Genomic DNA, 13,272 nt, shown 5'->3' on the forward strand with positions numbered 1-13,272 from the left:
AGATCAGGGACAAGGTCCATGCTCTGAATGAGGAGCGCGCCAAGCTGTACGAGCACTGGGAGAGGAAGAAGCTCTGGCTGGAGGCCACCTACCTCGAGCAGGTGTTCTACAGGGACATTGGCAACATGGAGAAGATCATGAATTCACAGGAGGTAAGGCCAACGCACTGCCCCATGGGGAACTGAGAAATCTCATGCAACGCATTGTCTAACTCGATCAACCAGTAGGCTGTTTCTTTAAATTGGATTGGAGTTTATTGGAAGAGAAATAACAAAAGTTTCCCTTTCAGATCCACCTGAAGAGCAGTGACCTGGGAAGCTCTGTGGATGAGACGGAGAGACTCATTAAACGTCACGAGGCCTTCGAAAAGCTGCTGAGCTCCCAGGAGGACAAGGTTAGACACCCCAAAGCTTGAGGTGACAGAGTTTCACAGTGTGTTCCCACTGCCACCACCTCTCTGACACCCGGCTGCTCTATCCTGCAGGTAACTTCTCTCCAAGAGCAAGCTGAGAACCTGAAGAAAGACAAGGACAATGCTGATCGCATTCAGCACAAACTCAAGGCTGTCCTGGAGAGGAGGAGTCGCATCAAAGAGCTGTCCACTCGGAGGAGGGACGACCTGAGCACAGCCCTTCTGCTGTCTGTCTTCAACCGAGACCTGGCAGAGGTAGAGTGCAAGGTGGCAGAGGCCACAGATTAGGCCCAGAACACCGTTTTAGTGATACAAGGACACCGATTTTCCTGTTTTGGGGAGACATATACAAGTGCAGGTATTCATTTCAATAGGATTCTTCAAGATTAGCTGCCAGTAGCTTTGTGACCCAAGCATCTCACTAAACAAGACAAACTTATTTATGACATTAACAAAATCCTGGCCTGTGGCTCAAGCTGGATGTTGAAACATGACCTTCACACTCTCTTCTGTCTACAGGCAGAGAGCTGGATTTCAGAGCGAATGCAGAAGCTGCAGGACGATTCCAAGAAGGATCTGAGTGACCTGCAGGTGAAGATGAAGCTGCTCCAGAAGCACCAGGCCTTCGAGGCAGAGATCCTGGCCCACGATGAGATCATTGCCTCCGTCCAGAAGGTGGGTGAGATGATCCTGTTTCTCTGGGGTGGTAGACCGCTGACCTCATGGGAATGTTTAGTGTTCGAATACCTCAGTGACAGATCATACTCCAGAGGAGAGGAAGGTCCAAACTGCTTGTCCTCTATACAGACAGGAGAGGAGCTGCTCTCCTTACGGCATGCCAAATCCCCAGAGGTGAGGCGCAGTGGCAGGACTCTGAATGACCACTGGGAGGCGCTGAAGAGGGCGGTGGCAGCCAGAGGAAAAGTGCTGGAGGATAACAGAGATTTCCTGGAGTTCCTGCAGAAGGTGGACCAGGTGGAGGCCTGGATCCGGCAGAAGGTATGGTGATCAGCGACCCCTACGTGCTTGACAGGGCAGATACATGGTGTCTGATGGAGGTTGTGCGGGAGATTGTTCATTCACATCCCAGTTGAGAAGGACAAGTAATCGGGCCCTTGCAATTTGTTTTCTGAAGAAGTGATATTGCTTATCTTTTGTTTAGTCAGGTCAAAGGCCTTGAATCTCACCTCCCCCCTTTCTCGACACATTTATCAAACGCGCACAGCAGTACGTCTCATTTCACTCTCACAGAAAACAAATGGGCAACAAACGTGATAACATCTCATTTGACTTTTCTGTAGTGGGTGAAAATTAGACTCAATCCATCACTTCCAGGTTCCACTCTGTCGGCGTCAGGCGCTTTGCAACTCTTTCTCTCCAGGTTATTTCCTCTCTCTCTCTCTCCTGTCTCCCTGCTCTAGGAGGTGATGATCAATGTGGGTGACGTCGGAGAGGATTACGAGCATGGCCTGCAGCTGCTGAGGAAGCTCAATGAGTTCAGAGGCACAGGCTCTGGGGTGAGTGTGGTAGGGCTGTCTCAATCATACAATGTCCTACAGGTACTGTTAATGGGGTGTTTTCTTGGAGTTTGATGGTGGGACAATTCTCCACGATGACAGGATCTATAACTTTTCAAGTGGGAGTGTTTTAACGCACCTCAAGGGAACACTATTTTGGTGGACTCTCCCCTTCATAACAATGGAAACCCCATAGCCACATTTTAATTGGCTCAGGACTTTGCTGAGAGCATGCAGTTGACTCGTGTGCCTGTCCACAGGAAGTGACCGTGGACGACGCACACATCAAAGCAATCAATGCCCTGGCCACACGGCTGGAGAGGCAGAACAAAGAGGAAGTGGCCACTGTGCGCCAGCGCCGGCAGCAGCTCAACGACAGGTAACGACAGACGCCCGGCACTGTTCTCCCCACACGCTGTTCTAGAGCAGAACATTCTAGAAATGGCGCCACTCTGAAGAACACGACACAACTTTTGTTTGTGTTGCAGAAATTCTTCTCCCTTCTGTTTTCATCGCCAAGAAAGTGGAACATCATATAAACCACAGAGAGAAGCTTCTTGCTGATAGCTAGAGAGGAGAGAGAGAGAGAGAGAACTTGTTCCTCACACGATCTTTCTACCCTTCTAATGTTTAGAAGTTGCTGACATTAATTTTGGTTTCCTCAGATGGAACAGCTTCCATGGCAACCTTAGCCGGTATCGGATGAAGCTGGAGGGAGCGCTGGAGGTCCATGCGCTCATCAGGGAGCTGGAGGAGATCCGGGAGAGGACCGGGGAGAAGGTGAGGCCTCGTCCAAGGAGGGGACGGGCCAACACCAGCACATAGCACCTGACTGATGTGGTTCACTTAAAGTTCAGGAATCAAGAGCCACAAAGCCAGTGCTGCACGACAAATCCAAACTCAATCCTGTCCCCTACGAACAAGTCTAACGGGATTCTTCGTTGGGCTTTTGCAGAGTCTGCTGATGCAAGGGCAGGACTGTGGGCAGGACGTGGAGAGCGTGGAGAACCTGATACGCCGCCACGAGGAGACGGAGCGAGAGATCAGGGTCATCCAGGAAAAGGCAGCGGTGTGTATCCAATGGGCAGAGTGAGACGCACACTCAGTGGTTTACCAGGTGCCGCCTGGGCTGAGCTAGACCTGTGGGATAGAGCACACTGGCAAACCACTCTCTCCCTCTCAGACCTCTAATCCCACAGACACGTTTATTGTCTGCTTTTCACAGTTGTCGAGCCTCACAGATCTCTCAGCTACACCACACTTCATTCCCCTCTGCCAGCCCTGAGTAATGGAAGACACCATCTCCTTCACCTTCCTCTCTAGACACTTGACTCTTTGTTCCCTTTGGTTCTCTCTCCTTTTTGTAGACATTAGAGCAGGAGGCTAAGAGCTTGGTCAGGACCCAGCCGGTGATGGCAGAGAAGCTGAAGAAAAAGCAACAGGATATGAAGGATGCCTGGCTGAGGCTGGAGAAGGAGACCAAACTGAGGTAAGTCATGTCCCCTGGGGACGGCTCGGTACTGACCGCCCGACAGACTTCTGCAGCATCACTCTGGGGAGATTGATTGACAGGTAGACCGTACAGTTGTGGAGGATGGGGCTGGTGGGGTAACGGGGCTGATGCTGCTGTTACAGGAAGGAGAAGCTGCAGGCGTCTCACCAGCTGCAGCTGTTCAAGGCAGACCAGTGCCCCCTGCTGGACTGGGCCCTGAAGGTCACGGCTCAGATGGGGGAGAGTGGGCTGCCGAAGAGTAAGACTGAGGCCGAGAGCTTCATCGCCGATCACCAGGACAGGAAGGTGAGTCATTACATAAACCATTTAATAAAGTCTGAAGATTACACTGTAAGCAAGGTAGCTGTCAATGAGTTGAATGGCATTTGATGTGACCTGCGTCTGCTCTCTCAGTCCGAGATAGACGCAAGGGGCGAGCGCTTCGACTTGGCGAAGAGTTTTGGGCAGAGACTGGTGAAGACCGGTCACCCAGCGTCCTCAGAGATCCGACAGGCTCTCACCAAATTGGATGAGGCCCGGACTGGACTGAACCGAGCCTGGAAGGACCGCAGCCACAGACTGGACCAGGCATTGGAGCTCCAGGTACCACGTGTCCCAAACATCAAGGCAGCAGCCACCACACCCGCACTGGCCAATCAATACTGATCCGATGAAACGGTGGTTCACATATAAACATAAAAGAAATTAACAAACCTATTCCAAAAATTCAGGTATAGATAATTCATTTTAGATTGAAAGTTTTATGCATCCACAGTAAATGCTGCGAAGAAAAAATGAGGCATTCGTGACTTATTTTCTAACCCTGATTGATAAAGTTCGCCGAGGTCCCTGTCCTTTTATTTGTCAATTTGCAAATTGAAGCCTTTGATGAGATCGAATCTGTTGAGAGCAACGAGGAGGCAGGAATAATAAACCTGCACCTGCTCCAGGATGCTTTCATATATGGAGAGGCGGTGACAGATTTGTGCCTTGGAACATAAAAACATGTTTTGGAAAATCATAGTATAAAATTGCATTAATAAGGAAGGACTTCATAAGTAAGTTATTTTTTATTGCTAAAGTTTTACAGAAGCAACATTCAGCCCACAACAATTAAGACTAATTAAACCAAATTTAATTTTCTTTCCTAAGTGTTGGCAGATTACCCAGATGTGTCATGGTGTTCAGTTGCTGTTGGTGGAATAGTTGGAGGAGGTTCTTTTACTCTGATACGAAGACAGGGGTATTAGGTGCAGAATCGCCCTGTGAGCTTTTCGAGGTACAGACAGGAAGTGTGGCAGGAATCATGTAACCTAGTGGAAAACAAGTGCAGGTGCATCTAGGTGGAAAGCAGTTTCTTCCCTCGCCAGCGAGTCTGACCCTGTAGAGCTCACCCAAGTGCTGCCCACCAATCCTGGGCTTGGAAACTCCCAGAGACCCTGACTGAAACTCCCAGACCTCAGAGGTGGCCGCTGCCTCAGCTTCAAACATCACTGTCCTTCTGAGTCCAGTTCAGACTATACCTGCAGTAGCAGCAGCAGGCGAGCAGTAGTTGTGAATCTCTCCATCAGTGTTCTTCTCCAACGGCATCTCCTGTTTTGACTTTCAGATATTCCTTGGTCATGTGGAGCAGTGCGAGAGCTGGCTGAGCAACAAGGAGGCTTTCCTGGCCAATGAAGACCTCGGGGTATGGGAGTTTGTGTGCAGAAAACCATTCTCTTGGCTAGCCGTTTGTTTTAACAAGCCTGCTGCTCTGCACTGGCACTGCAACGCCTCCCAACTGTATATGTGTCCTTTTGTGTTTTCTTGTAGCAGTTTAGTTCACGTTATACATGTGTTAACGATGTGTTTGTGTATCAGAGCCTGCAGAGAAAGTAGTAGTAGAGAAAGCAAGATTGTTGTGACTGACTGTGTGTTGTGTGTGATCAGGACTCCCTGTCCAGCGTGGAGGTGTTGCAGAGGAAGCATGCTCTGTTCCAGAAGGCGCTGGATGCTCAGCTGGACAAGGTGGAGCGGGTGGAGAGACTTGCTCAGCAGCTGGTCCAGAAGCAGCACTTCGACTCCGACAGCATCCGGAGCAAGAGCCAGGCGGTGCAGCTCAAGTGAGTCCCGGGGAGCGCGGCTCCGGCTCTTGGCCTCCTGAACTCCCAGCGTCGCCATCATGGTGTGAATTGTAGGAGATGTGTGACTGCTGCGGCTGTCCTGCAATTTTTTGTTGGTAGCAGTTTGCTTTAATCACGTTTATTTTGTTGTTTTGTGCACTTGTTTATTTGAAGTTCATTTATTTTGTTTACGTTAAATCACAAAGATTTTAAAAATTTTAAGTGATTTTAAGAATTGATTTAAAAATTTTAATCACAAGTATTACAATTTGTTTGAATGTTTTTTATTGTAATGTAAAATACTTTTACCAATAAAACAGTATTTAGTATCACAGCTTGTCCATTCTTACGATTCCTTGCAATATGACTGAGATCTTATGCCTTTCAGGAAGGAGAAGTTAATGGAGAACTCTGGGCTTCGAGGGAAGAGGCTGGAGGAATCTCTGCAGCTCCAGAAGTTCTTGGGCAGCAGCTATGAGGTGGGATAGATAGCTCTGAGATGTGGCCAGTCTGATGTCCATATCTGAGTCCACTGTTTGATACTTCAAGCAGTTATTGCAGCATACTTTCTAGGAGAATGCTCCCCATCTATGTCTTTTACCTCCTGACTGCTCAGCTTTCTTTAACCTTATTGTGTCTCGATGTCTGAACCTGAGGTTGTCAGGCTGTGCTTGTTTGTGTGAAACTGGATGAAAGAACCCCCATCGATGCCTCTGGTTTCAGGTGTGCTCCTGGCTGAGTGAGAGGAACACTGTGGCTCTGGACGAGAGCTGGAGGGACCCCACCAACCTGCAGGCCAAGTTGCAGAAACACCAGAGCTTCGAGGCGGAGATCCTGGCCAACAGCAACCGGGTGGAGTCTCTCACCAAGGTGGGGCGCACTTTAAACCAGCACTCTTAGGAACATGTGCATGATGGCAGGAGGCATTGAAATGCAGGGGAGCTCAGTAGCTACAGTAGCCCTGTTGCTCTTTGTGTGACAGGGGCAGGATGCCAGAGTCTGTTTGTACAAGTAAGATGCTTCATCCACAGCAGACACTCAGATCCCACATTGAGCAGAAATGTGCTCTATGAATATTTATAAACAGTGATAAAGTGTGAGCAGAGCGCCGGGGTTTCAGCCGCCTGCCAGAACTATTATCGGTGCATCCCTAATGCGCACGTTAATTAACTTATCCATCACTGTCTGTTTCCTCGAAACTAATTACACAGACAGCTGCAACTTATAAATAAAAATGACAAAGGACACAGGAACAGGAATCTGACACGTGGAGAATAACTTTCAAAGTTATGGACAGTTGTGTTAACTCTCCATTGGCCGCAGCTTGGCGGGCCATGTCCGGTCAGGGGCTCCGTGGAGAGGTGGTGTTGAACTGGTAATCCCCTGGGTGTGTTAGGCACAGTGGAGAAGATTTATTTATTTTAATGGTCATAGGAGACGCGCTGTCTTCATTACCTCAATATTTAACAGCACTGCAAGCCTGTTTTTTTTCCACTCACCTCTCCTTGTCGAGAAGTGCAGCAGAATCAGTAATGGTTTGGTAAAGGCTGCCTCTGTGTCTTTCCTCCAGGAAGGAGAGAGGATGCTGGGAGCCGCCCACTTTGCCTCTGATCAGATCGGCCCCCGACTGAAGGAACTGCAGGGAAACTGGGAGCAGCTCCTCAGCAACTGCAAGGAGAAGAAGTGTCGGCTGCAGGAGGCCTATCAGGTACCGGCACAGCTGTCCTGGGGGGCGGAGGGGTGCAGGGGCTTTGTACCGTCACTTAAAATGTGAAGTGCAATACATCCATCTCTGTGTGTGACTGTAACAGGCACTGACATGGCTGAGCTTTATTTTTTAAGACACACTTTTTTCTACCCCTCTCCTTTCCCCCCCCCTTCTCTCTCCTCCTCCACCCCTAGGCCCTGCAGTTCCAGCGCTCCCTGGAGGACGTGGAGGAGTGGCTGGCCTCGGTGGAGGTGGAGCTGTCGAACCCGGACTGCGGGAACGACCTGGCGTCGGCGGTGCGGCTGCTGAAGGCGCTGCAGGAGCTGGAGGAGGGCGTGGAGGGGCACCTGGAAAGGGTGCAGGTGCTGGTGGACACCGCTAAGGACTTCCGCAGTCAGGGCAACTTTCTGGCAGAGGAGATCCAGAGGAGGGTGGGAGAGACCGTGAACAGGTATTATCTACAGAGAGGACTGAATCAGATTCAACTGTCAGACACTAGGCTGCTCTTGTCCAAAGCAGTCCTTCATATTTCTGTTACTTAACGATGAAATGTTGGACTCTGTGCTAGAACACAACATAGGTCCAGTTTGTCGGATAGAACTGGGCATGTGGTTCTATTAGGCAGCTTCTGTGTTGCGTCTGTACCTCTGCATGTACCCGTACTGAGGACTGTCCTCCCCTCGTGTGACCGCAGGTATAACAGGCTGTCCGAGCCCCTGCAGTCTCGCCGGGAGACCCTGGAGGCGTGGCAGCTGCTCTTCCAGCTGTACCGCGACCTTGAGGATGAGCTGGTGTGGATCAGAGACAGACTGCCCTCCGCCTGCTCCCAGGACTGGGGCAGCTCGCTGCATGGCACGCAGACCCTGCTCAAGAAACACCAGGTGAGAAACCAACCGAGGGGAGTCGGGAGACGGGGATGGGGGAAGGTCAGTGCGTATGGGTAGAAGGGGTACTTTCTCTCCCTCTCTTTAGCTCAGAGGTTCTGGAAATCAGAATCATGCAGTCCAAGACACATTCTCAGTTAGCGGAAACAGAACATGCCACGAAAACATCAACCAGGAACTAAAGCAACCTTTTGAAAGTAGATTTTTGCATATTTTCCTGTTTCTGTGCAGTCTCTGCAGGAGGAGAGGGCCAGCCGGGAGCCACTGATACGAGCGGTGCTGGAGGCTGGGCAAAGTCTGGTGAGGGGACGGCACTTTGCTGCCAAGGAGATTGGCAGTAGACTGGCAGAGCTGCAGGATGCTGTGCAGACTCTCCGGAAGGAGGCGGAGCACAGAGGCAGGCAGCTGCAGGAAGCTCTACAAATCCAGACGTTCCTCACCGAGGTAAAAATTTAGGGGAAAGATCTAGATTACACTGTTAAAGCAAAAAAAAACAAGATGCAGTAGATGTGTGACTTCAGACTCCTGAGGGTGCTTGGATAGTCTGTAAAAGTCTTGTTAAACCGCACTTCTATCAAGGTATAAAAATGACATATCTGGTTGTCCTGTGTATTTTTCATACTGTGACAATAAATTAAAAGATCGCTCCCCATTCGAACTACCCCCGTGCTTACTCTGCGACCATGTGATGGCTCCTCCACCCTTGCTCTCCCTTCCTGCTCCTGCCAGGTGTCGGAGCTGCAGTCCTGGATGGAGGAGCGGCTTCCCACTCTGGAGTCCTCAGACTTGGGGAGGAGCGAGGAGTCCACTCAGGCTCTGCTGCGCAAACTGGACACTGTGGACCTTGACCTGGAGAGCCAGCATCTGAAAGTGGAGTCTCTGCAGGAGACAGGAGCCCGACTGGGACGCAGTGGACACCCCAACAGGTACTACACCCCCTGATGGCCTTATTGAACTTATCAGACACATTGTTAGCACTTTGCCTGATGGAGGCAAATACTCTCTGGGGTGGAGAGATCTCTACGCTGTAGAGTAATAGACCCTTCCAGTACAAATCCCAGCCTGACTTCTGTCTTTGCTCTCTGCTCTCCGTCCTGAAGTCATCTGGTCACCGAGAACCTCCAGCCCGCAGTGCAGCAGTACCAGTCGCTGCTGCAGCTGTCTGCGGACCAGCGGGCCTCCCTGGAGGAGCAGTGCCGGCTGTATGTGTTCGAGAGGGAGGCCCGGGACTTCTCCAACTGGATCAGCATGCAGAAGAACTTGGCGGAGTCTGAGGAGTACGGCCAGGACCTGGAGGATGTCGAGGTGAAGACAGAAAATACATTCAGAGAGGGGTTGAATGGGAGTGTAAAGTAAAGTAATGTTCAGTAATTTGTTCTCTGTAGAAACATATCCCTTCTACATCCACCAGGTCCTGCAGAAGAAGTTTGAGGACTTCTCCTCTGAAGTGGCAAACCTTGGTCTCAGTAAGCTGAGCTCTGTCCTGCAGCTGGGGCAGGAAGTGAGGTCACCTGAGGGCCAGGCCAGGGAGGCGGAGCTCCACAGACTGTGGGAGGAATTGAATCAGACCATAGAGACCAGAGCGAAGGTAAGAGCTACAGTTTGTACAATTGTAGGCCATCAATACAGGAGGGGAGATTAAGGTCTTTTACAGTCATCACATTTTGGTATGGACCTGGTTCCCGACCTCCTGTCTGTTCCCCCGACAGAACCTGAGGGCGGCGCGGGAGGTGCACCAGTTTGACCACGACGTGGACGAGCTGAAGGGCTGGATGAGCGAGAAGGAGGCAGGGCTGCACTCCGAGGACCACGGCCACGACCTGCTGAGCGTCCAGGCGCTGCTACGGCAACACGACGTCCTGGAGGTATGGGCAGCCAGGGTGGGGGGGTCAGGGAGAGATGCTACGGGCTCCGTTTACTTGGGACAGGCCGTGGAAATCATTTAGAAAGCCCAATCCACCTGCTTCTGAAGAGTGTTTCCCATAGTCGGGTGAGATCGAACTCTGGGAATGTAAGAGGGCTCGACAGGTATCGTGGGGGAGATGGAAACTGTGATACAGGGGTCTTTAACTCCCCGCGGTGCTGTTGCAGAGGGACCTGGCTGCCATCGGGGAGGAGGTATCCCGGACCCGCCAGGAGGGTGCCACCCTGAGCCGCCGGTACCCCCAGGTGCGCCACAGTCTGGACCAGAGGCTGCAGGAGGTGGAGGCGAGCTGGGAGGGCCTGCAGCAGAAAGCCAGCGAGCGCAAAGAGAGGCTGAGCCAGGCCGAGACCGCGCAGCGCCACTTCACCGACTGGAGGGAGCTCGTGTGAGTGTGGGGGGGCGAGCCTGTAGCGCTCGATGTGTCTACTATTGGGGAAAAGCCACTCGCGGGTGTCATTTTGAAACTGTGTGCCAGAAATTGCCTCTGTCAGTCTCCGTGACCAGCTGTGCTGTGGTGTCATTGAACAGCATGTGGCTGAAGGAGATGCTGTCCCGGGTGCGAGGTGAGGAGCTGGGGGGTGACGGCGGAGACTTCGAGCAGAGCCTGAAACGCCACGAGGAATACCGCCATGAGATTGACCGGCAGCGGGACAAAGCCCAGGCCGTGAGAGAAGAGGGACAACGCCTGATCGACAGTGGAAACTTCATGAGCCCGGAGGTAACGGAGAACTGCATCTGAAGATTATTTAATTGGGAAGAATCTCTGTTGGGAAAGACACTTGATTGGTCTCCTTGTAAAAGGTTGTTTTCGCATCATCATCACCGCTTCCTGCTTGTCCCCCCACAGGTGGAGGAGAAGCTGCAGGAGCTGGAGGAGCTGCTGAGGAGCGTGGAAGAGAGCTGGGAGGAGCGCAGGCACCTGTTCCTCGAGTCCGCTGAGATCCAGCAGCTGCAGAGGGAACTGGAGCAGGCGGAGCAGTGGCTGCGCGCCCACGAGGCCGCACTCACGGATGAGGTGTATGGGGTGAGATGGCGCTCTGCGGGTCTTGCCTGGTGCAGATCTGGCTCGAGGTACAGTGCTACAGCAGTGTGTCATTTGTTCGCAGGACTCGGTGCCAGACGTGCTGGAGCTGATGAAGAGACAGGAGGACCTGGAGGCCATGCTGGCAGTGCAGGAGGAGAGATTCACCCAGCTGCAGGAGAAGACAACCAAGGTGAGGAAGAAGACGTATATGAATGATGGCAAATTGAGTATTTTCTTCCCATAAGTGGTAAGCTATTTATCCTCAGTGGTCCACGCTGTCCCCTGTTCTCCAGTCTAACGTGTCCCTCCTCTCCACAGAAGGAGCAGCGGCTGCAGCGACTCCAGGCGGGGGAAGGGGATGTCCCACGAGAGAAGCTCACTAGGGTGCCCGCTCTGCACAGGAAGCAGCCAGACCGTCGGCCTTTGGGATCTTTGGGATCCCCCCGATCGCCTGCACCGAGACCCTCGCCTCTGCCCCCGCTGCGCAGCCCGACCCCGCAGTCCAATCGCGGCACTGACACCGTCCTCTCGCCAGTCCGCCGTTCGACCCCCTCGACAAGAAGACCCTCCACCTCGCCGACTAAACCCCCCATTGCGCCCAAACCGGCTGGTCTGTCGCCCACAGCAGTGAGACCCCCCAGTCTGTCATCCTATCCCAGTAGGACCTCTCGCTTGGCCATGTGGTCTTCGGCGGACCTCGGCCCTCCTCCCTCGCCCCCGCCTCGCTCAGACCCTGACCTCTCCCCGGCGCTGCCTCGTCTTCCTCGACGATCCAGGCAGTCGGAGGAGAGAGAGGAAGAGCTGCTCTCGGACTCAGATGTAAGAACTGAACACCTGAAAAACACCTTGAAGCAAATTGACAGGACTTTACAGGAGACAAACTTTCAGCTGGTCAATTCCCTTCCCGTTTTGCTTTACATTGAAGGACATATTTGTCGTTAACACGTTATATTCTGGTTAATCTTTGACACACAGTTGTGACAATTGTACTCAGAAACTGTACTGTCCCAGTAGGTTCCCTAGGAGTCAATTATTACCTGAATGTTTTTACACATTTGCTGTTGAAATGTTACATTTCTCTTGCTTCACTGCTTGCAGGCGAGACCTGACTTGGCCAAAATGGAGGGAATGCTGGAGCTCAAACAGAAACTCTTGAGAAGGGGACAGAAGGTAAGAGCTCCATGGGTAGAAGCGCTTGATTATAGCAGCCAGTTGACCGTTTACTCTTCTGAGGGGGGGAACAAACACTGTAAGGAATAGTCAAGCCGATGCAGATAAGGTACAGTTTCTCTCTTGAGTCTCAGATGCTCAGAGATGCCTGTACTGTAAAGACGCATCCAGGGGGAGTCAAAGGAGATGGTTCCTTTTTGACCAGGTCCCCTCTGTATCCGCAGGCCTCTACTCTCCCCTGGGGGTTCTTCTACACCGTCCTGGACAATGGCTCCCTGAGCTTCTACAAGGACCAGGAGGAAGCTGCTCAGGTATTGTTGAGCGTCCCTTACAAGCGCGCGCTTCCCCTTTAGCAGGCGTACCATCTCTGCGGGGTTTAAGGAGTGCGTTGAGAGCTGTGAGCTTCCCTGAGGACGGTGGTCTCATCTCTAGGTCTGTGTTCCTTGCTTTCAGAAGTCGCCCAGCATCCCCGCCGTCAGCATCGCAGGAGCTGTGTGTGCCGAGACCCCCAACCACAGGACGAGGGAGCATGTCTTCAGGCTGACGTGAGTTGCCTCCAACATCCTATCAGCATCACGAGTGGAGCTATTTAAATAGTCGTAATGGCTCATGACCAGGGATGAAAATCTGATATCAACTTTGGAGTGGACAATTACATGAAATTTTCTCAAGAGCAGTTCCTGAGCGGGACACCAAAAGTAGTGCTGTAACACAGAGCCTATGTTTTAATATGTTAAATGTATATTGAGGAACCATAATTACTAATTAATAGGTAGTTAACTGAAGGGTTGTCCCAACTTCTTCAAATGTTTAAATTATACTACTACTAGTAGTTATAGCAGTGTTCCTTAGCAGTCCAGTATGTATGCAGGTATTGCAGGTTGTAAATACAAATACCAAGAAACGCCAGTAGGTGGCAGTGGTACAATGAGCATGGTGCGATCTCACCTAAAAGAATCTCCATTTAGAACCTTTAGTCTACTACACTAGCTTTACAAGAACAAAAAGCTCAAAATAAGTACAGTTCTGAACATGAAAG

The 13,272-nt window shown here is 51.5% G+C and overlaps 1 protein-coding gene across 1 annotated transcript in view; it reads left to right on the top strand.

Moving 5' to 3' along the window:
- Positions 1 to 13,272, top strand: part of sptbn5 (spectrin, beta, non-erythrocytic 5) — a 56,402-nt gene that overhangs the window by 40,162 nt on the left and 2,968 nt on the right. Inside the window, exons 36-67 of the mRNA XM_066694700.1 lie at positions 3 to 152; positions 290 to 394; positions 485 to 667; positions 932 to 1,087; positions 1,220 to 1,411; positions 1,834 to 1,929; positions 2,190 to 2,308; positions 2,595 to 2,709; positions 2,885 to 2,998; positions 3,297 to 3,418; positions 3,565 to 3,727; positions 3,836 to 4,024; positions 5,031 to 5,108; positions 5,351 to 5,523; positions 5,912 to 6,002; positions 6,247 to 6,393; positions 7,094 to 7,231; positions 7,426 to 7,682; positions 7,926 to 8,112; positions 8,347 to 8,559; positions 8,845 to 9,041; positions 9,216 to 9,420; positions 9,527 to 9,703; positions 9,825 to 9,980; positions 10,207 to 10,424; positions 10,568 to 10,757; positions 10,887 to 11,063; positions 11,146 to 11,253; positions 11,382 to 11,882; positions 12,162 to 12,233; positions 12,458 to 12,544; positions 12,687 to 12,778. Of these exons, the coding sequence (XP_066550797.1) occupies positions 3 to 152; positions 290 to 394; positions 485 to 667; positions 932 to 1,087; positions 1,220 to 1,411; positions 1,834 to 1,929; positions 2,190 to 2,308; positions 2,595 to 2,709; positions 2,885 to 2,998; positions 3,297 to 3,418; positions 3,565 to 3,727; positions 3,836 to 4,024; positions 5,031 to 5,108; positions 5,351 to 5,523; positions 5,912 to 6,002; positions 6,247 to 6,393; positions 7,094 to 7,231; positions 7,426 to 7,682; positions 7,926 to 8,112; positions 8,347 to 8,559; positions 8,845 to 9,041; positions 9,216 to 9,420; positions 9,527 to 9,703; positions 9,825 to 9,980; positions 10,207 to 10,424; positions 10,568 to 10,757; positions 10,887 to 11,063; positions 11,146 to 11,253; positions 11,382 to 11,882; positions 12,162 to 12,233; positions 12,458 to 12,544; positions 12,687 to 12,778 (5,168 nt within the window). The remainder of the gene's footprint in view (positions 1 to 2; positions 153 to 289; positions 395 to 484; positions 668 to 931; positions 1,088 to 1,219; positions 1,412 to 1,833; positions 1,930 to 2,189; positions 2,309 to 2,594; positions 2,710 to 2,884; positions 2,999 to 3,296; positions 3,419 to 3,564; positions 3,728 to 3,835; positions 4,025 to 5,030; positions 5,109 to 5,350; positions 5,524 to 5,911; positions 6,003 to 6,246; positions 6,394 to 7,093; positions 7,232 to 7,425; positions 7,683 to 7,925; positions 8,113 to 8,346; positions 8,560 to 8,844; positions 9,042 to 9,215; positions 9,421 to 9,526; positions 9,704 to 9,824; positions 9,981 to 10,206; positions 10,425 to 10,567; positions 10,758 to 10,886; positions 11,064 to 11,145; positions 11,254 to 11,381; positions 11,883 to 12,161; positions 12,234 to 12,457; positions 12,545 to 12,686; positions 12,779 to 13,272) is intronic.

The sequence above is a fragment of the Amia ocellicauda genome, chromosome 21 (assembly GCF_036373705.1).
Source record: "Amia ocellicauda isolate fAmiCal2 chromosome 21, fAmiCal2.hap1, whole genome shotgun sequence".
NCBI lineage: Eukaryota > Metazoa > Chordata > Actinopteri > Amiiformes > Amiidae > Amia > Amia ocellicauda.